General features: G+C 45.9%; 1 protein-coding gene across 2 annotated transcripts in view; it reads right to left on the bottom strand.

Annotated features, from left to right (window-relative positions):
* The window catches only part of LOC135824591 (uncharacterized), a 43498-nt gene extending 31555 nt beyond the window's left edge, over positions 1-11943 (bottom strand). Inside the window, exons 1-3 of one of the 2 annotated variants that reach the window (XM_065337324.1) lie at positions 11831-11943; positions 5254-5329; positions 2983-3291 (exon numbers count right to left, since the gene is read on the bottom strand). In XM_065337324.1, coding sequence (XP_065193396.1) covers positions 2983-3291; positions 5254-5329; positions 11831-11875 — 430 coding nt within the window. In that variant the 5' untranslated portion in view covers positions 11876-11943. Of the gene's footprint in view, positions 1-2982; positions 3292-5253; positions 5330-6522; positions 6742-11830 lie in introns of those variants that run through there. The other variant, XM_065337325.1, reaches the window with a different exon arrangement.
* Positions 11944-23592: the final 11649 nt, after the last annotated feature.

Genomic DNA, 23592 nt, shown 5'->3' with positions numbered 1-23592 from the left:
CTAGTGCCCAAAGTTACGGGCCAAAGAGATTTTGAAACCAGGAAAGGGGACATAGTTTATCGTAGCAAAGCGCTCTTCGCGCTACGGTGTGAGATGCACTTTTGTACAGTAGGAGTGACAGTGCATGGGGTCAGTGTGTACACGCCAGCAGATCTTGCAAAAATGGGGTGGGCGTTTGCAGCGGACTTTACGGTACTAGTACGCTTACCCTTTTCCCTCCACGGAACCACCGATTTTGGAGAATATCGAAAAATGACACCACCGAAAAATGTCTGCTTTTACTGTACCGCGGTCATACAATGATCATCCTAATAGTACAGTTGAAGAGTGCAGAAGAGCAGCAGTGGTGATTATTCCCGTAGCTATGAAGAAGACGTTACTTCAGTAACGTCTGGCGCTAGCCAGGGTCCACACAGCTTTAATTCCCGTAGCTATGCAGAAGACGTTACTTCAGTAACGTCTGGCGCTAGCCAGGGTCCACACAGTTTTAATTTGTTGTTTGTTTGTTTGTTTGTTTGTTTATTTGTTTGTTTGTTTGTTTGTGTCACGCCTCGCGTTATCCCGTATCTGTCCCGTACTGTACCGTACCAGCAAAGACAGCTGACCACAATATTTTTGTTTGTTTGTGCCATCGATATGCCTAGCGCTATCCCGTACCTGTCCCGTAGCATCAAGAGTACGGTACCATCAAGAGAATGAGTATATATGCGAAGTGTATCGGGGGAATGCATTCAGTGCAGTAACATTTTCTGTGGGTTTGTGTGCGAGGCCGAGATCCCACTAGCAGGCTGGCTGGGCCGCCTGTCGACCAGCCCGGGAATCGCATGTAGGCCGATAGCCTAATAATTATAACGTATATACAGTCATTTAGATCTATAGCAGGGAGTCATATTATGTAAACGACTCCCTGCTGTATGGGGAGATTTTCTGAAGAAAAAAACGAAGTAGGGAGACGAGTAAATGCAATCAGAATGGATGTTAGTTGCCGTCAGTATAATAATAATAATAATAATAATAATAATAAGAAGAAGAAGAAGAAGAGCGCCCGTGATCGGCAGAGTCAGCGCCGGTCCCAGGAAACGTCAGGACAGACATCCCGTCGACTCCAGAACGCTCGTGATCGGCAAAGTCAGCGCCGGTCCCATAGCTATGCAAAAGACGTTACTTGTACTTCAGTATCTCATTGAAACGTTTTTGCAATACAATGATGTAGCTAATCAAAGGAAAAAGCATTTCCATCGGTTCTAACAACATGCACGATGAGCTAGGCAACAAAGCATAGCGCAGGGCCCTGAGCTTCCAAGCTCTCTCGTTTGGTGTTTGTTTGTTTGTGTGTTTGTGTCACGCCTGGAGCTATCCCGGATCTGTCCCGTACCGTACCGTACCATCAAACACAGCTGGCCACATACAGCTGGCCGCAATATTCAAATAGGGCTTTCAAACGCAAGATCATAACGTGAAGCAACTTGGCAGAATGAGTATGAATGCGATGTGTATGGGGGAATGCATGTAGGGCGATAGTGCGGGTTCGAATCCCAGGTTATGCCTAAAAAATAGGAGAATTCGAAAAATGTATAGCATCCCTATGCTTCTTTTGCCTTGGTCATCAAGGCGGTAGACGGTGTCGTATTACCCTCGACCGTACCTGTCCCGTACCTGTCCCGTACCTGTCCCGTACCCTACTGTGCCATCGAAGACGGCTGGCCACAATGCATATTCAAATAGGGCTTTCAAAAGCAAGATAATAACGTGAAGCAACTCGGAAGAATTAGTATGTATGCGAAGTGTATCGGGGGATGCATGCAGGGCAATAGTGCGGGTTCGAATCCCAGGTTATATCTTTTAAAAAAAGGAAAAAATTATATGAATTTATAACATCCGTATGCTTTTTTTGTCTAGGTCATCAAGGCAAAAAAGCATAGCGTAGGGCCCTGAGCTTCCAAGCTCTCTCGTTTCACCGAATCAACTTCGAAGTACTCTAAATTCAGAAATTTTGGGTGCTCAATATTTTCGGTACAGTAGACTCGTACGCCCAAGAATGCGGTGGTTTCACAGGGCCAGCCTAGCAAAGTTCTTATTTTTCAGCGCCCCAGGCTACGTTCTTATTTCGCGTTCTTACGCGTCCAACATGACCCGTGACGCTCATGTACAATGCACTTTGCGCTACATGTGCCGGTTGTACACTTTACATGCACGTGTAGTATGTAGCGCTGCACTGGGTGATGTTTTCGTGAGGACCCGACAAGAGTGCAATACCAAAAATTGTCGCGTTCTTAAAAATCTTGGAGTTTGTTCTTAAATCCAGGCTGGGGTGTTCTTAGATTTCCAGCCTGGACGTTCTTGGGCGTGCGAGTCTACTGTATGAGGGCAAAAGGCCAGGTTAGGTGAACAGGCATTTTAGGTACAGAGCAGCAGTTCCCTATTCGACTACGCGTGTTAGTGCTTGTTCGGTGTATTGAAATTTTATGTACGAAACAGATGCACGGAAAGTACCGAAAATAAAAGTACACCGAAAATTTGTGAAATTACAGTAAAGCAATTGTCTGCATTCCCTTTTCAGAGTGTCAACATTGTAATTCTATTGTTCTGCTGATTCCGTTGTAAAACTTGCTATTCTATCTTGAGAGAGCGAGAGAGAGCGAGAGAGAGAGAGAGAGAGAGAGAGAGAGAGAGAGAGAGAGAGAGAGAGAGAGAGAGAGAGAGAGAGAGAGAGAGAGAGAGAGAGAGAGAGAGAGAGAGAGAGAGAGAGAGAGAGAGAGAGAGAGAGAGAGAGAGAGAGAGAGAGAGAGAGAGAGAGAGAAGGCAGCGAAGTGCTTCGCTGGCCATGCTTCGCAGGGATGTATTATGGTGAATATGTCTGGACCTGTATTGTACCAGTCTCAAATTTCATTACTAGAAGAGAACAAAGGAACAACACAAGACCCCTCGAAATTGACATAACCGCCCAGACCCTGCAGACGCACCAGCCGAGTTTGCACTTACTGACGCATAGTTTCAGGAATTCCCTGCTGGCGTCTACGTGCTTCACCACCACCTCGTTGCCCTCCTTGTGGGCCATTTGGTGACCGTGGAACAGGACGGTGTGGTCGTCATTGTGAAAGAGGCCAAACTTCTGGAAGACCCGCGGTTCGTGCTGTAGAGCGAGCTTGTGCAGCAACGAGTAGCCCATGTCGGCACAGGCAGTAGCAGCTGCATGCGGCGTAGTTTTCTTGGTCAGGTCGGCCTGAACGGCAAACAGGTGGCGAGATCCACTGCTGAAGTAGTACCTCCACTCGCCGTCGTTTTCAATCGCTGCCGCGCAGATACACCAGAGACGCAGAAAACACACATACGCACAGCTTAGAAACCCCGACAGATAGCGCTTCCTCATTGTCCTTTTTTCCCTGTTTTCCGCGCTTTTTTTCGTTTCTCTGTCTGATTGTATCATTCGTTAACAAATATAAAATCTTACAATTCTCCCATTTTTGCATCCCTCCCTCAAACCAGTGAATAAAAATATATCATAACATAAAATTGCCTCACTTCACTTAAAATATCTGCGATATAAAACAAAGGCGTGCCCACATTTCTGACAATTGTCGCAAATATCATTGCATTGCATGGTGCAACTAATCAGCCGACAAAGGGTTGAGCACTAATTCATCCCTATTCGGGTGAGCAGGCAGCATTGCAAGTCCACTGAATGCACTCACTTTGGGCGGGGCGGGTGACGAGTGTTTGAAGTGCCCCCTTTACTCAGGAAATCTGGTACATCTACAACATCCCTGTTTATGTCATATTGCAGAATGCCATGCTTCTGCTGTGCACAATGTATTCAATTGTCATTCTCTGCATCATGCTGGTAAATGTTCTCCACCGGCGTATTCAGGTGACATGTTATAACTGTTAGAGGTAATGGTATGTCCCATTCTACCATTCCTTTCTAACTGGCATGAATGAAAATATGTACATAAAATAGGATGCTAGAAGTTACCTTCGTTTGTTTCTATCTGTCCCTCTCGCTGTCTCTTCTTTCCTCTATGCCTTTCGATCTGTGTGTCTGTCTGTTTATTGCCTGTTGATCTGTTTGTCTCCATGCCTCTCTCTCTCTCTCTCTCTCTCTCTCTCTCTCTCTCTCTCTCTCTCTCTCTCTCTCTCTCTCTCTCTCTCTCTCTCTCTCTCTCTCTCTCTCTCTCTCACACACACACACACACACACACACACACACACACACACACACACACACACACACACACACACACACACACACACACACACACACACACACACACACACACACACACACACACACACACACACACATACACATACTCTCTCTTCCAGTTGAGTTTTGGTGTATATTTCCCCTAAAGATGAATCACAAGGAGGTTAATATGTCGTTCTTCGTTTGACTTTTTCAGATTTAACATCAGTGGTTACACACAGTTATACTAGTGTTAAGTACCTCCTCCCGGCCTCCCGTACCTTTTCTAGCTGGCCTGCATGCACTTGCGTACTCACCTTTTGTCTCCTTTTGTTCCGTTGGCCTGGGTAGCTACTTGCGCGCCCATGATTGCCATAGCTACCCAGGCCCTTTATCTTGCCATTCAGACTTGATCTCTTTTCTCACTCTTCAGTAATCACCATGTAGTCGTTTCGTTTGTCTTGGTCTCTTGTCCCGTCTCTAATAAATGTCGTTCCACCAACCTACCTGTTCCCGTTGTATTGTCTGGATAATGTGTCGTCAGTCGTCCTTTTTCGTATTCAACACTAGGTACTAACCCCCCCCCACCACCACCAAAACCCATGTCTGGCAGAGTTAAAATTGATTTTGAAGGCCAATTCTGTCTAAATCGGATTTCAATTATTTTTGTGAAAGCACTGCAGACGGAACTGTCATCATGGCATGGACTTACCCTCCACCAGCCGCTACATGCTGACGCAGTCCGCACAACGGCAGCGGACCAACAGGCATGGCGTGGAGCCCGCCCCACCTAACAGGACTGATTCTCGTGATCCATGTGATTCCGCCAGACATGTTGTATGCATATTCTATTTTATTTTATACTTTGGATGAAGTTTCCCATTAGTCCTATTGGTATTGTTGCTAACGGCTTTTGTTGACGTCACTTCTGTCATTTCATTGTATCGTATTTCTCTTCAGACATCAATCCTGAATGGCATAAGCGAAAATGGCACCCCCGCCACCTACGCAGACATGCTTTCAATAATATAATAATAATTATACTGCTGATGCGTATGTAATGAACGTACCTTCCACCATACTCACGCATGCCATCCATGAGCAAAGGAGGAGCAGTAGGGACAAGTTTCGAGACAACATCTTGATCTGTGAAGGACACAAGCACAGAAGTGCGCATTCGTGTAGATAATGCACGCACACACACACACACACACACACACACACACACACACACACACACACACACACACACACACACACACACACACACACACACACACCACACATACACACACACACATACATACACGCACGTACACACATACACACACACACATACATACACGCACGTACACACATACATGCATACACACACACACACACACACACACACACACACACACACACACACACACACACACATACGCACACACACGCAAATGCACAGATTTTCTCTTATAGCAACGATAGCAGAAACACACAAACACACACACACACACACACACACACACACACACACACACACACACACACACACACACACCGTAGACCATTTGGTACTCCTGACAGCACACACAATAGCAGCCCATGTCCAGACAGAACCAGTACAAGAATTGGCTTCAACAATCTAGACTGGTCTAGTGCACAACACCATTTTTGAAGTGTTCCTTTGGACACTGAGGCCCCACTTTTTGGTCCTTATCTTTTATTTTATTTTCTATGCAAACAAACACTGAGCTGGTTGTGTTTCTCAATACTACCCTGGTAACCGTGGTAACGCCGATGTGCAGACTATACTCTTTTTTTTACACAAACAACACAGCATTTTGTAATTCTTTTTGATGTTTCTGCGGTTGCCATTTCACTGCTCGGGGGCTTATCTTTCGCTCAACGTGTCCATTTTTTATTTACGAGCTGGGAACCTGGACGTTAGTAAAAGAAAAAGAAAGAAAAAGCACCTACTCCACCATGCTAGACGCTGGCTTCTCAGAAAGTTTAGTACAAAACAGAATTGATATCAGATTCTTTATGTCATTCACCTCCAAATGAGAGTCCTCCGTGTCTACGCAAACACAATACTAGGTCTTTGCAAAGTGAACACCCAACCCGTAACGTCACCTGAAGGTGATCTGCTCACAAAGTATCTGAGACACTGGAGTGTCTGGTGAAGTGTTCTGACCAGACGAACCTACTACTTAGCCGCGAGAATCACAGCGCCAGTGTGCAGTGTCGGTCGGATTCTGCTAAGCTTAAATAAGCAACGGGTACGGCCCGGTGGTCAGTGGACCAGAGACAGTAACTTTAGTCCGTGCTAACTAGTCCGGCAGTATATGACTCACCTTGCAATCAGCAACAATGGCCGGTAGGAACGAAGGACGAGCTCACGCCGTATCGCGGCTAAGCGAGGCACTTGCAAAACAATTAAGTGCTTTCCGTCGACTCGAGGTGGACTTCTCCTTCCCCACTAAACACTGTCGGTAGCGCAGCTATTAAAACACCTCCTGCTTCGTTCAAGCAGCAAAGATTTCTGAGTCGAGGACAGGAGCTGCCTCGGAAGTTATCTTCTGAAGGAAGAAGAGAGACGTCAAGTTGTATGGAACATGTACGAATCGCATCCGGGTGAGGCCGTTAGTAGCCGCCTCTGGCAAGGATTTTGACTCCCGCTTCCGAATAGAGACCCTACCCTAGTTATACCTGTACAAGTTACCAAAAAGGAATCCACGTGTAGGGTTTATGCCTTGTTGGGTGTTCGATTTAGCTATGTCAGGGATACACTTCTGCATCTTGCACACACGCACGCGAACGAAAGCATACCCGAGGTGCTCAAATCGAAACTTGGACCGGACCTCATGCCGCTAGGGTCCGGCTTGGTGATGGTCTTGGCTCCCCTTTCCGACTGCAGGCTCTCCTTGGGGCGCAGGCACCCACTGCTCACGCTCACATGAATGTACACACGTAGAGAGTCTACGAGCAGGGGGTGGTGCGAACGACTCCCCCGGTACGCATTTCAGCAGGGGTGCTGCAAAAGATTACGAGGAGACGTTTATGTGTTGTCTTTCACTAGTGTTATTAATAAGCGGGTACGGGTATTGTATGCCAGGTGGTCATTTGAAGTTGGTTTAACATGATTGTGTAGTTGGTTTCGGGGCAAGTTGTCCCCTGGCAAGTCCTTGGTTTAGACCTCTCCCGCCCGTGGCTTTTGTTTAGAATCGTGCCCCGACATCAGAGTGGAGCCCCAGTTCCGCTGGCTAAATCCAACGTAGATCGCGAGCCAATGATCGCATAACTTGTGCCCGCAATTTCCCATGATACATTTATTATAATATTTCTTCATTATTTATTATAATATATTTGAGGATTTCCCAAAGACGTAGTCTAAAAATTGAAGGGAGTTCCATAAATCGAACCTCTTCGCAGTATGTACTTCGAGCGTAGTTTCCGGACTGTTTTAGTGTGCCACTCGCCATAATTATGTCGATAAGAAAATTTTAATGATGAAGAAATCACATAGACACGAGTTACGAAGCAACTATCCACGACTGTAACAAGATAATGAGCAGTCAGAAAGTGCGATAACAGGGCACCAAAGTGGATATTTGCTTCATTGCTCGTTTCATGTGATTTCTACTATTTTACTTACATATTAAAAAATTCATTGGCTCAGTATCCGAGTTAGAACTGATAAAGATACTCGGTGATGTAAAGAAAGAAGGAAGAGGAAAACAATGCACAAAGCACAAAAGAGAAGGCGGAAACAAATCATCAAGGGAGTACTACAAGTAACGAATAAATTTTGAATTAAATTTTGATGTCGTGTTTCATGAAAATCACGCGACAGATCCGAAGGTCCCAGTACACATGGTACAGGGGAATGTTGACAGTAAATAATTGACAGTTTAACGGTACTTCATTAATTCTATAGTGGAAATCAAAACAGGCATAATGACGTCTAATGACATTGGACCCACTGTGAATAAAATTTTAAAGGATATTGTGGAAAAGTAGAGATAAGAAAAAGAAAGAAAAGAAAAAGGAGGGTTGGTTGTACCGAACAGATATCAATCCAGTGAGCAATGGAAAACTTACGTAGCTGATAATATATACTGCAAGGCTTGAGATTTGAAATCCAAATACCTGCATTGTATTTGAACATTTTGCTCCTAGTTACGAGTCGTGACTCGCGAGGTCCCTTCGGGAACGGACACGATAACTTACTCTTTTCTTCTTTTTTTAAAACTTTTATGAGTCTTTATTATTATTATTATTGTTATTAATGCAATGAATATAACTAAATGCGCACTCATATCACAACCATGGGGACGAATCATGTATTCCAGAACGTTTTCTTGTCACAATTATCAATGGAATTCGTGACTAAAGAGAATGATGAAACTACAATAGGATTTATACACTTGCAGTGGAACAGCGAGGATACAAGCATGACTTGATATGAGTGCGCATTTAGTTATATTCATTGCATTATTAAGATTATTGTCTCCACGTCGCCTTATTATTGTTATTATTATTATTAAGAAAGGGTTTGCTCCCCACACCGGAGCTCGCGTGTGGGGAGCAAACCCTTTCTTACAAATTATCGCCGAAGTCGCAACCACTATTTCGTATTATTATTATCAAATTTTTGATAGGGCAATCCCCACAGGCCTAAGTCCTTCTTACAGGGTACCCTAGAAATGAAAGACTTGAGATCTTAGGAGAGGCCAAGGGAGTTGACTTGGCTAGTACTCGGGTGAAAGAACTCCCGTAGATGTTTGACCGTATTACAGTATATTCAATCTGCGGACAGAACTGTTTCGTCCTTTGTGGACTCATCAGCGCAGCACGGAGGAAATGAGGCCGAACCTGATAGCAATGAAAAATAAATGTTCCAAAGCCAGATTTAAACCAGGCCCAAACGTACCTTGCCAGAGTGCTCAAACTGACAAGTCACATGGTGAGCTCTGCATATTTGCCCTATTCAAAATTTAAATAATAATAATAATAATAATAATAACGTATTCTGTAATTCAACGACGGCCGACGGCCAATAAGGAAGATTATTATGAAACAAGTCAGTGTACAACCAAATCATATCAATCTAGCAGGAAAGGCAGTGAGTCGCAGAGGGGCGGGGATGGAGGATTATTATTATTATTAACTGGTTTATTATTTATCGCCTGTGTGGATTCACAGGAAGTGTGAGTTACGAAGTCTGAAGAAAATGTTGAACGGCCTCTGCTGGGATGACGACTACACCATAGCTCAGTGGTTAGAGCATCGCTGGCTACAAGCGAGGGTCCCTGGTTCGAGTCCTGGTGGTGACAGTCAATTTTTTCTTCAGACTTTTCCCGTTTGTCTCTTTCCCTCAAATCAGTTAATATTTTATGACTTGGGGCTCCCCGCGTGCTAGTTTGTACGTGAAGTGTGTGGGTTACAGTGAGGGCTGCGTCCCACCCGCCTGTGTGGATTCACAGGAAGTGTGAGTTACGAAGTCTGAAGAAAATGTTGAACGGCCTCTGCTGGGATGACGACTACACCATAGCTCAGTGGTTAGAGCATCGCTGGCTACAAGCGAGGGTCCCTGGTTCGAGTCCTGGTGGTGACAGTCAATTTTTTCTTCAGACTTTTCCCGTTTGTCTCTTTCCCTCAAATCAGTTAATATTGGTTTATTATTATTATTATTAAATTTTTGATAGGGCAATCCCCACAGGCCTAAGGCCTTCTTACAGGGTACCCTAAATGTGCCAATACAAGGTTACGGAAGCGAGAAACAGATGTGCATAGGCGAATGTCAGCAGGTAGAGAGTTCCAACGATCTGAGCCTAGAAAACTAAGAGAAAAAAGACCATACCGATTTGAAGCAGGGGGAAGAGCAAGGTATGCAGAAACTTGAGAGCGTGTACAGGAGTTTGTATGTGACGGTGCACTGCGCAACAAAAAGCAACTAGAGAGTAGGGGGCTTGTGAGATCATTTAGTGAACGGAAAAGAAGAACAAAAAGTCTGAGCTGATACCGAGCGGCGAGTGGGAGTAAATGGTTGCGTTTTTGAAGTGCACTGATGCTGTTGAAGCGAGTGAGGTTGAACGCCTTGCGCACGTCTACTCAAGCGAACCAGGCGCTCATATTGACCCTCTCGAAGGCAGTGAGCAAACGGATGTGGACAACATTAACGAGTATTTGAATGTAATTCTTTATTTGAATTCGCAAGTGAACACCGGGCTAAACGCCCAATTACATGGAAGTGAATGTGATAATGGAATGAAAGAATATGGTTGGGGGGGGGGGTAGATGTACAACTGCTTGATTAGAAAATCGAATTATGTACAGTTTGAGTGATTTGTTGCAGAAAATCACTGCTGGAGGCGGAATTCAAGTGCCGGATTAAAACGTAGAAAATGAACTGAAACAATCCGTTTTGCCAGAAGGTGTGCTGGTTTACAAGGGTGCTGGATAAACAAGTGCCAGATTAGAGAGGGACGACTGTACTACCAGCCTGAACCTAGAAAAGCCTGGTAAAGTGTATCTTTAGGGTACCCTGTAAAACGGCCCTAGGCCAGTGGGACTACCCTATTCAAAGTTTAATAATATTAATACTAATAATCGACGCAGAGACAACAATTTTATAATAGCTATAAAGAGAACAAATTCTGCTGTCATCGCCACACTACAACAAAGTCATGAAGCTTTACCAAAATCGATTTTCTTGTCACTACAGCGTTTTAAGAAGATAATATTATGTGAAATGTTTCTAGCCACGTAGCTAGGCCCCAGCGGCAGATGCTAGCTAAATGTTGCCAAGATGCTTTTTGGGATGCTAGCTGACAACTCAGAAAGATGCTAGTTTGGATGCTAGACAACACGAATTATGCTACCTATTAATGGTAATGGTGAAACATTTGGGTTGAAAACGGTGTTCTGTGCTATTTATGAATTCTCACAAAGCAGGTATGTAAAAAGAGTTTTTAAAGGTGCGATGTTGGCATCATGTTGCTATGGAAATATTTGAAATACAAAAGAGCAAATACCAAGAAGTACCAATGGCAATGTGGGTCTTGGTCACAACTAGGTAATGCAAACAAATTGAATATAGTGCATGCAATTATCAATGTGGTAGTACCGTAATACTAGTTTCATAGTGTAATCTAGACCGAATTCCACATCCAGAATGCCAAAATTGGCAAAAATGTATTGGATGCCGGTAAAAACTGCTGTTTATGCTAGCATCGTGTGGAGTCACAAAAAGGCCCTTTTATGCTACTTTGGGTGCTAGCATTTGCCGCCGCTGGGGCCTACACGTAGCGTTTTAAGAAAATCGATTTTGGTAAACCTTCATGACTTTGTTGTAGTGTGGCGATGACAGCAGAATTTGTTCTCTTTATAGCTATAATAATACTAATACAAGTAATAATCTTTTCATTCACAGCCCAGGGTCGGTATTCGCCATGCTAACTGCATGCATGCATATCACGAGACTGTGAAGCCGTTCCCACTCGGATACAGCGCACATCGTGCTGACAGAGTTGTCCTACACGGCACCACGCACGCATACCTAGAACAACTCCCTTATGCGCCTCCCTTATACCACCCCGCCCCGCAGCACATTTCCATACACGCAATAATGCACTCAGACCAACAGAAATGTTTACTCACATCTTCCCAGAAAGTATTAGTCCAATCAAGAAGCCAGAGGGGCATGTGGTGAAGTCAGAACTAATTCAAGAACTATCAGAACCGACTCCAGAGCCTAACAGGTACAATTACTTTCACATCAAACGAGGTGAAATGGAGCATACTTGTAATGGTCACGCCAGTTATATGCAGTCGCAGCCGGTGGAAGTCCTGCCTACTAGTACTACGCTGACGAACCGGCGAGCAAGCAGCGGTGTGTACCAAATTGGCTAAATACAGCACTTCTTAATATGGTAAATGTGCAAACTAATGACTATTGGTACTACCGCTATACGATACAATCTTCCAACGGACCCCCCACCCCCCACCCCACCCCCAACCCCACCCCCCATGCAGGCCTTCCCCACCCCAATACCCTACTAGACTACAAAAAGTTGTAGCTGCACTCAGGAGCAGAAGTGCTAAATATGCTAGAAATCCAGGAGTTCATGACCCCTCCATTTGTTTTCACTTTTCATGTCCAAATGGTGGTAGTTCGACAACTGCAACATATTTGGTTGCTCCCGATCCAATGTTCCAATACTGGAGGCTAGCTGGCGCCTTTCCTACAACTTCAAGCTACAGAACTTTTCTTTGCTTGACTTACTCGCGACAGAGCACACTAGGAGTCCATCGAACCTTCCCCTCGGAAAACCTGCAAGAAGACACCACTCCCTGCTCAATACACAGTGTTTCGGGGAATTAACTCCTCATCAGTTGAGTTTGAGTAGGCTGAGGAAGATGGTGCGTGAATGGCACCACTTTTGCAGTGCTTTCCAATGCAACACTGTTTGCGAAGTCGGAGGTTCAATGATCTGGATCGCAGTCAAAATACTTCATCAAATTTACATTCGTTGCTTGTAGCACTCTCTCCTTCGTTTTTGTTTCCATCTTCTCTTTTGTGCCTTTTTCATTGTCTATTTTCTTCTTGTCCAAGCCAGTACGTCTTCTTTATCTTGCGAGAACTGTAGCAGTACGCCGAGTGAGTAAGCAGACGTTACCCCTGCCTATGGTAACATAAAATAATGCTAAACAACAATCACAAGTCCAACCGGCTCGAAAGCGAATGATTTGGTGCTGGTGGTGTTGTTGCGTTTCAGCAAGAGTTCATAATGTACTCTTGATTTATAATTGTAGTCATTCTTCCAAATAAGCAAACATGCCTTCCCAAAAGAATACAAAACAGGAAAGGAGACAAGAGGGATGGGACGGAAAGGAAAAAAACCTCGGATATAACAACAACTCGTGAATAACGACCTCGGATATACATGTACATGGTGCATCAACTCGTGTATAATGACCTCGAATATAACCACAACTGGTGAATAACGACCTCGGATATAAGCACAACTGGTGAATAACGACCTCGGATATAAGCACAACTGGTGAATAACGACCTCGAATATTTAATATTATTATTAATTTTTAACTCGGATGTTGACCATAAATAAATGTAGAAGAGAAAAGGACATAATTATGGATACGAGTGAAGAGTAACTATCCATCACTGTAACATGATACTATATACAGTCAGAAAGTGCAATAACTAGGCACAAAACTGACAGAGTACTGAGACATTCGACGTTCTGACACCTAGCTTCAACACATCTCCGTAGCGCTAACCGACAGCCTTCCAACTTGGAAGTTTCAAGGTTATGGAAAGACCAAAGAGGGGAAGGCAAGCGCAACGAAAACGAGCAAAAGCTACAGTCCCAACGGAACAAAGAATGTCGATTGTTACTGGACGATGACGAGAGCTCTGTCAGTTTTGTGCCTAGTTATTGCACTTTGTGACTGTATATAGTATCATGTTACAGTGATGGAGAGTTACTCTTAACTCGTATCCATATGTCCTTTTCTCTTCTATATTAATTTTTGATAGAATATAACCACAACTCGTGAATAACGACCTCGGGTATTAACCACAACTGGTGAATAACGACCTCGGATATAACCACAACTCGTGAATAACGACACAACCACTCGACCCAGTGACCTTTTCACTGCATACATTCAACGTTTGATGCTCGTAGTAGTAGTAGTAGTAGTAGTAGTTTTTATTATTTTACTAGGGGAGTCCCAACAGGCTACTCCTCATGCATGACACTATTGTGGACGAGTTGACTACGATAACACGCAACTAACTGTATAACAGCTCTAGCACATCTTGGATGCGCACTCCAACAGCCTTCCAACTTGGAAGGTTCTAACTTAAATAGGATGAGGAGGGGAAGGTGCGCGCAACCAAGCCAAGCACGAGCTGAAAGTCTCAGCTGTGAAGGACGTTGGCGGATGTTCATGCATGTCGATGACGATACTGGCAAAACCATTGGACAATACGGTCAAACCACGATTCAAGGGCGCAAAGCAACATTCATTATCTCTACACAACGTGTGTGGCTCTAAATATGCGAAGATCAATATTATTTATGGGGAAGCTATGCAAACACTAATCATGCAAAACCGAGTGCCTCAGTAAAACAGCACTTTACTTCGACTAGCACCTTCTGTAACAGTTCCCTGTTAGCGCTAACCTTATCTGCCCTCTAGCTCTGTATCTTGCACCTTTCCCTATCCTGTCAGCACGCGCGTTATCACCTTAGGGCACGAAGTGCCCTATATCAGTTGTGTTGCCTTGAGCAAGCATTGTCTTTTCCAAGAATACCTTCAAACGGTTACACTGGTAGCGGAGGATGGTTAACATGGTGTTCTTGGAGCTCGCCATTGTCGTGGCGATCCTTGTTTTTTCTGTGTTGCTATTCAGGTTGGCCAGCGAGGTCCGTGAAGCCAGTCGCCAAGTCAGCGCCCGTCTGAGCAACCGACAACAACCGCTCCCTGTGCCGCCCGCTCATTCGTCCGGGAAGCCTCTGCACGCTAAGGAGCCGCCGATCTTCGATGGCAAGCCCTCGCAGTTCAAGGAGTGGGCTTTCTCCATTGAGCTGGCGATTCGGTCACTGGGAATCACCGACTCATCGGTGATGGTGGATTACGCAGCGGGCTTCCTGAGCGGCAACGCCAAGCTATGGCTCATCGCATCGTTGGATACGGGTGTGGAGTTATCGACGTGGCCAGCGCTGCGTGAAGCCCTCGCCAAGGTGTACGGTCCGTTGCATCATCAAGAGCGGGTGCGACTGGATCTCTTCGCTGTCAGGCAGCACTCAAGCTTGGAGAGCTATGTCACCGAGTTCTCGCGCCTAAGCCTACAAGTGCCTGAGATCGACGAGCTGACCCGAGGACTGCTGTTCGTAAATGGACTGCACCCATCTGTCAAGACCCGGGTGCTGCGAGAGCACCCCACTGATCTGAGCCAAGCGATCAGGTCAGCGCAAACGGCGGACCAACAGCCGAACCCGATTCAGCACCGAAGTCAGCTCGTACGACCCCAAAGGCTAACACCGGAGGAGAGGCGTCACCTGAGTCGGCAGGGTGGATGCTTCGCTTGTCGGAAGCCAGGTCACCTAGCTCGGGATTGTCCCAGCAATCAACACCCAAACGCTGGTCGCCAGTGAGAAATGGCGTGCGCTCGCTGGCGACCAAGCGGAAAGCACCCAACGGTTACCCGGTTGACATACGCAACCGTTACAGCGTACTAGAGCTGGAAGAACCGACGCTGCAAGCTGATTCGGAAGATGTTGCCGAACAGGAATCCCATGTCAGCAACGTTGATATCGCAGTACAGGACACGGAGCTTCCTTTGGAGCATGACCTTCTCCGTGTTGAGGGCAGGATCAACGGCCGCCGGGCAATTATGCTTATTGACTCGGGATCGACGCACGACTTCATATCGGAAGCTTTCGTGCAAAGAAACGGCCTTGTTACGGAGAGCAAGGACGAAACACTGAAGGTAACCCTGGCTGATGGCTCATCGACATCATCGGAACTGCAGAGGACCGGTCCGGTAAAGGTTATCGTGAAAGACTTCAGCGACACCCAATCTTTCACAGTTTTTCCGTTGAGCCGCTATGATGCTATCCTGGGCAAGCCATGGCTGACCAGACACAACCCGGATATCAACTTTCAGACCAACGAAGTCAAACTGAACGGAGAGCCGCTCGTTGCTAAACCCCCTTCCGGCCAAAATAGTGATACGGAGCGTCAGGAGTCGCCGCCAATTGAGAGCATGCTCATATCTGGTTCTCAGGCTCGCCGCGAGTTGAGGAAAGGCGCGCAGGGAATCCTGGCGTGGGTCAACGCTACTGACGACGAGGAGGAGGACAGCAAGCCATCAGCCGCCAGACAACACCCAGATCATCAAGAGCAGCTGGCTAACCTTCTGCGGCGGTACTCGGACATCTTTCCAGACGACCTGCCGACCGAGCTTCCGCCAGAGAGGGATGTCGACCATGAGATTGTGACTGAGGAGGGTGCCGTTCCTCCATCACGGGCTGCCTACCGTCTCCCCAAACCCGAGATGGACGAATTGCAAGCCCAGCTCACGGAACTCCTCCGCAAGGGCTTCATCGAGCCCAGCAAGTCACCATACGGTGCCCCAGTCTTTTTCGTTAAAAAGTCTGATGGCTCATTGCGCATGGTTTGTGATTGGCGGAATTTGAACAGGATCACCATCAAAAACAAAGCTTGCCTCCCAAACATTGATGACCTGTTTGATACCATTCAAGGTAGCTCATACTTCAGTAAGCTGGATTTACGCTCGGGATATAATCAGCTTAGGATCCGTCAGGAAGATGTACCTAAGACGGCTATCAATACTCCCTTCGGTCATTTCCAGTTCCGGGTTATGGGCTTTGGATTAACTAACGCCCCTGCCACGTTTCAGTCATTGATGAACAGTATTCTCCAACCGTACTTGCGGCGGTTTGTGGTAGTGTTTCTGGATGATATTCTTATCTTCAGCAAATCCTGGCAAGATCATCTTGAACATATCCAGACAGTTCTTGAGACGCTCCGGAAAAATAGGCTATTCTGTAAGCAGTCGAAATGTGAGTTTGGTGTCGAGGATGTTCTGTTTCTAGGGCATCGCATCGACGGTGAATGTATCGCTCCAGATCCAAAGAAGCTTAAAGCAGTGAGGGAATGGCAGCCACGGAGGTGAGACAGTTCCTTGGTTTTGCGAACTACTTTAGAAGATTTATTGAGCACTACTCTACTATATCGCGGCCATTAGAGGAGATCACTGGCAAACATGCCAGGTTCGAATGGAGTGGCCCCCGTCAGCATGCATTCGAATCCCTGAGACAGGCCTTGTTGAGTGCACCGCTGTTGAAACTAGCAAACGTGCAGAAGCCTTTCAGAGTTGCAACAGACGCAAGTGATTTTGCAATAGCAGGCGTCCTTCTCCAACAAGGGGAAAGCGATAGTGCTTGGCATCCTGTGGCATATGCCAGTCGTAAGCTGTCACAGGCGGAGCGAAATTACACTGCTGCAGAACGCGAAACCCTGGCGGTGGTGTTTGCACTGCGATCCTGGAGAATTTATCTATTCCAGCATTTTGAAGTGTTCAGTGACAGCATGGCCGTAGTCTACTTGAGCACAAAAGCCAATCTCACTAAGCGCGAAGCTAGATGGGTTGAATTTCTTGCAGACTATGACTTCACAGTTAATCACAAACCCGGCAAGGAAAATATGGCTGATGCGTTATCCCGCCGTCCTGATCTGCGCGGGTCAGCAATAGGCAATGTAGTTGAGGAAAAGGATTGCCCACCCATCCTACCAGCACCCCATTTGAATACGATTGAGTTTGCTTTGAAACTGAGTGATAGGGTTGCTGAGATGATTTCGGAAGCATATCAGAATGACGAGCAGCTTTCCCCAATAATTCAGCGGCTGCGCGGCGATTCCTCTGATAATCTACACGAGCGGTACTATTGGGATGAAGAGTCCAGGTACCTATACCTCCGTGCAGCACCAAACAATCGCTTGTGTGTACCCAAGTGTGCAGTAAGGCTTCAGCTCCTGCAGGAGTACCACGACTGTGTTACGGCAGGCCATCAGGGACGGGATCGTACATATTTCCGGCTTCGTCAATTCTTCTATTGGCCCAAGATGGGCCTTGACGTGAAGAAATTTGTTAAGTCTTGCGGCATATGTCAGCGCACTAAGGGTGGGTTGCCTAGATCCGGTTTGCTGCAATCGCTCCCAGTACCAGACACCCCCTGGAAAGATATTTCCATGGACTTTATCGTTGGCTTACCCCAGACCCCTCAGGGCTTTGATGCAATTTATACATTTGTTGACCGGCTTACAAAATGTGTCCATTTAGTCCCCACGACTTCCAAAATTGACGCTAAGGGTTCTGCTGATTTGTATCTCCAGAATGTGTTTAGATTACACGGTTTGAGTTCCACTATTGTTTGTGATCGGGACCCAAGATTTACTTCTGAATTTTTCCGGGAATTGTTTCATCAATTAGGTACCACCTTGTCGTTTAGTACTGCCAATCACCCACAGACCGATGGGCAGACTGAGAGAATGAATAGAGTAATTGAGGATGTGCTTAGAGCGTTTGTTAACCACAAACAAGATAATTGGGACAAGCTTCTGCCTCTTTGCGAATTTGCAATTAATAGTTCATATCAGTCTTCCACTTCTAGCACGCCGTTTTATCTAAATTATGGACTTAATCCCAAGTCCCCACCAGATTTCCTGGCACGGAGGGGAGGAGGGAGTGCCCCAGACTGGATCCAGGATCGGGCGGATGCCGTAAAGTTGGCAAAGGACGCCATGATTGCCGCTCAGGCTAGACAAGCTCAGTATGCAGACAGGGGAAGGGTGCCCAGCAACCTGAAGGTTGGCGACATGGTGCTGGTGTACAAGGATTTCCTAACAACCGCAGAAGCCCGGGATCAGCCTTCACAGAAGCTACGCCCTAAGTGGTTCGGGCCCTACCCAATCATCAAGAAGATCGGACCCAACGCCTATCAGCTGGATCTACCCAGCGCTATTCGGTGCCACCCTGTCTTCAATGTCACTGCTCTGCGCCGGTTTGAGCAGAATACTATTCCCGGCAGGCGGCAGCCACCCCCGCCACCGTTCACTGACTTGCACGGTCAGACCAGATACATGGTGGAGAAGATTCTTGACGATCGCCAGCGAAGGCATCAGACTCAGTACCTTGTCAAGTGGCAAGGGTACCCAGACGACGAAGCGACCTGGGAGCCAGAAGAGAACTTGCTGGACGAGGCCGGTAGGCCGATAGTTGCTCTGAGGCGTTACAGGGCGTCCAGGGCATGTTAGTGACACTATGGTTACAGCGAAATGTTACTCGCTCAAATTCAATTGCACGTGTACCTTGAGAATTCCCACTTGATCCTTGTTGTGTTAAGCAATCCATTCCCCTCCTGTTTTAGATTTTCTCCATTTCCGTTATCTTCACTCACCTGACTGTCCTTGGTTACCTTGCACGGTGCTTCAATTAGATGAGCGTTGTTGGGTTGACACGATTTCATTTTGATTATTCCTAGGGGTGAAACAATTATACCGAGTACTCGAGTACTCGCTCGGTTTTTTCAAAAATAATCGTACTCGGAATAAATCAGAGTACTCGTTCATACATGGTACATGCATTTACTACAGAAATCTGCAGTTTCAGGGCAGCAGTCGGCAGATGGTGATGTGCAGGCTGTGTGGTGAACATTTGTTCACGAGTAGAGAGAGCCCAAATGACCCACCAACCAATATACCCGAGAAAAATGACTGCTACTCGGTTCAATCAGGGTTGTATCATGTTATTTTAAAGCCCTTGGTGTGCAATTTTTAGGAGATGAAAAATACTCGAATACTCGAATATTCGATCGGAGAAAATCAGAGTACTCGAACTCGGGATCTCAGTGCCAACTTTCACCCCTAATTATTCCCTTTCCACATATTCCTCGACTCCCTGGAGGCACATGTGCCTCGCTTAGGAGGGAGGGATGGTGTAACAGTTCCCTGTTAGCGCTAACCTTATCTGCCCTCTAGCTCTGTATCTTGCACCTTTCCCTATCCTGTCAGCACGCGCGTTATCACCTTAGGGCACGAAGTGCCCTATATCAGTTGTGTTGCCTTGAGCAAGCATTGTCTTTTCCAAGAATACCTTCAAACGGTTACACCTTCCCCTCCTATGTTATTCCCGTTCTGGTGGTGTTAGTAGACATTATAGCGTAACTTGTAGTTCCTTGGTCCTTTTCTTTTCTATAATTGTTTTCTTATTAATTTTTGTTAGGGATTTCCCAACAGGCAATGTTGCCTTATCCTTGACTCTTCATCCGAGTACATTCTTGCATACCTCTTCCTCTTTTCTTTTCATTTCATTTCTCTCCGCTGTTCCCTCCTTTCCCTTTTCCCTGTCTTTACTGCGTGAGCTTGGCAACGAAGGCTGCAAATTGTCCATCTAAATTGTCATAGTCGAAGTACAGTGCTGTTTTACTGAGGCGCTCGGTTGTGCATGATTCATGTTCGCATAGCTTCCCTTTCAATTGATCTTTCCATCTTTAGAGCCACACACGTTGTGTGGAATGTTGCTTTGCGTCCTTGAATCGTGATTTGACCGTATTGTCCAATGGTCTTGCCAGTATCGTCATTGGAATGCATGTACATGTGTATCCGCTAAGACTTTCAGCTTGTGCTTGTCTTGGTTACGCGCACCTTCCCCTCCTACTCGTGTGACTTATTATTTCTATATCTTAGAACGTTCCAAGTTGGAAAGCTGTTGGCGTTCGCATCCAAGATGTGCTAGAGCTGTTGGCCAGCTAGTTGTAGAATGTCAGTATCGTTGGTCGGAGTCGTGCAATGTTATCGCATGAGCTGATTGTTTAGTAACTGGTGGTGTTAGTGGACATTATAGCGTAACTTGCAGTTCCTTGGTCCTTTTCTATAGAACTGCAAGCGAAAGGAATTTGCAAGAGCATGTGAGAGTATTCCTAAAGACGATACATGTACCGCGGCAAGAGACAGTCGTAAGAGAGAACGTTATGCGAAGAGGTTACTGTGTTGAGACACAACCGCTTAGAAGATATACCACCTGAGCTATGGGGAAGGTGAGACATGAGGTAGGAAAGGAGAAGGAGATCACCGCGTCAGGTTTATAATGCTGATTACTCAATCTGCGGACAGAACTGTTTCGTCCTTTGTGGACTCATCAGCGCAGCACAGAGAAAAAATGAGGCCGAACCTGATAGCAATGAAAAATAGAACAAATTCAAATGTCTCAGTACTCCTTGTCCGTTTTGTGCCATATTGTCGCACTCGCTGACTGTATACGATCTGGTTGCGTTGGTGGACAGTTAGTCATAACTCGTAACATTTTGTCCTTCTTCAAATTTTCCAAAGCCAGATTTAAACCCGGCCTGAACGTACCTTGCCAGAGTGCTCAAACTGACAAGTCGGTGAGCTCTGCATAATGCAAACAGCTGAATAGTACTTCAGCAAGGGCTACAATGCTCTTGGTTTGGAGCAATGCAGACAGGCACAGTGGGATGGTCTAAGACCAGGATTGAGAAACAGAGGGCCCCAGGTTGAAGTCCTGCTTGGAAGCGGACGGATTTTTTTCCAGCCGTGCTGCGACCCACAGTAAATTGGGAACTCGTGGCCTGGCACGAGGGAAACATGGATGCAGTGAATGGAATTCGACACACCCACTACACAGTATTCAGACACGGCCCTGCATCAAGGTTGCAATGGAGAGCAGCCACTGGAGAAGCGATCATGCAGTCTGATTACGGATAGGTGGGGGGAGAGCCTGAGATTGCGGCAGCTTCAGAGGCTGATTGACAATGCATCCCTTACTGGAAGTAATTAGTCAGACAATGTTTGACGATGCCTTACTCCTTTTTTGTTCCAATATAACAATTAAAATAATTCACCGTTTGCGTGAGACTGGGCTGGAGGTCGAGTTATTCGCATCCGCAGGAGCGCCACCACGCCCTCGGATAAACGTGCAGATGCAGTTCCTAAGCGGTTTGAGGTGAGTAGATCAGACCCACCGCAAAGTGGAAGACGTCTACTATCGCCACCTCCATATCTTGCCTAAATTCAGATGGGTCAACAAGATGCAATTGGCGTGACTGTCGGCTGCTTTGGGCAAAACATGGCACATGGATAAAGAGACTTTCTTTGACTGCTTGATGGTCACTGAAGCAGAATAGACGAGCACGACAACATGATATTAGCCCCACACTTGCCAGAATCAAGTCAATGGTCGCCCTGTTCGCTTCTCCACAGGCCAAGCCTCAATCGAGGGAGTCTCCGTCAACAGCTTATGAAAAAGAAGCTCAGGAGAAAAATAAAGTGGAATGTCCTTTGACTGTGTGTATTCCTTTGCGTAAACCTGTTCTCTGTAAACAAAAGAAGCATGTTTTCGCTCTGAAATTGTTTTGTTTATAAAAGTTCTTCCCTTTTTCCTCAGTTTGTTTCTCTCATTTTCACAGTTGTCACTTTCTGGTTTTCTCACCTTCTTTTTTTGCCATCTACTTACCATTGTTCTGTTGCATTTGACTTGGTTGCTGCATGGTGATGACCGCAGAGTTAGTTCTATTTATTGCTTCACTCTCGTGTGGGGTAGTGCCTTTGCCGTTCGCGTTATGCAGAGCTCACTGACTTGTCAGTTTGAGCACTCTGGCAAGGTACGTTCAGGCCTGGCTTAAATATGGCTTTGGACAACTTATTTTCATTGCTATCAGATTTGGCCTCATTTCCTCTGTGCTGCGCTGATGAGTCCACAAAGGACGAAACAGTTCTCTCCGCAGATTGATGAGTATTGCTTTATTAGAATGCTGGGGTACCCTGTAAAACGGCCCTGGCCTAGCGCCTGTGGAACTGCCCTATTCAAAATTTAATAATAATGATTATTAAATACTAGTAATAATATTTTGACTAGTTTGATGGAAAGACACAAACGGAAAAATAATAATAAGTATTATTATAATAAATGACATTGTAACACTAACAGTGTACCAGGTATGTAACTTCATTGCATTGACTTGACTGAGCTGGATAGAGTCCAGGCCAGGTTTGAAAGATCCTACCTTAGGAAAGGCAAAATCCGAATCGACTTTAATACACCCAAGCGGGATCTTAATAAAAAAGCTAACATTGAATCCCTTTGTTTGGCTTTATTTAAAGTGGAGTTCCAAAACAGGCCTAAACCTAATGACACCTTCTTTACCCCAGACAGTTTATAAGCTTAGTTACCATGCACACCGGTTATTTTCAAGTATCGACGTTGCCTAGCTTCATTCCATTTCAATATCACGCAGAGTGCGAGACGCCCAAACAAAAGTATTCTCCCTAAAGCAAAGACCACATCAAAATCGTTGTTTCTCTTCCAAACCTCCCTCTTATGGAACTGCCTCCCACCAAGACTAACTGCAGAACCATCCATTATTGTTTTCACGAATGAGCTTCGCAAACTCACTTGCAAACATAGTGCTTCGCTCTCCGGTATGCCTACGCCATGTACATACCCCCCCCCCCCCCCCCCTTGTGAGCTCCCCAACGCATTCACGCAGCACAACTTTTCACTACTTTCACTATAGCTCATACATTTACATGTACATGTACATTGTACATCCTTCAAAGCGGTGAACCCCTTGATAGGCGACAAGCCTCTGGGTCATCCTAATAAAGATATTATTATCATGTACTCGGGACTGTCTCGGGAGTCGGGGTGATCGAATCGGGCCCAGCCGAACATGACCATAATGAGCGCAAGCATACGCGAGGCGCACAAACGGCATCCATGACCTGAGGGGGTTATAGACCCAATACGGCGTTTATGCCGTTTGTAGCGTCTTGTGGTGCTAAGTACG

The sequence above is a fragment of the Sycon ciliatum genome, chromosome 9 (genome assembly GCF_964019385.1).
Source record: "Sycon ciliatum chromosome 9, ocSycCili1.1, whole genome shotgun sequence".
In the NCBI taxonomy this organism is placed as follows: domain Eukaryota; kingdom Metazoa; phylum Porifera; class Calcarea; order Leucosolenida; family Sycettidae; genus Sycon; species Sycon ciliatum.
The sequence above is the reverse complement of the archived record's forward strand: the minus strand, read 5'-3'. Positions and strand labels throughout refer to the sequence as shown.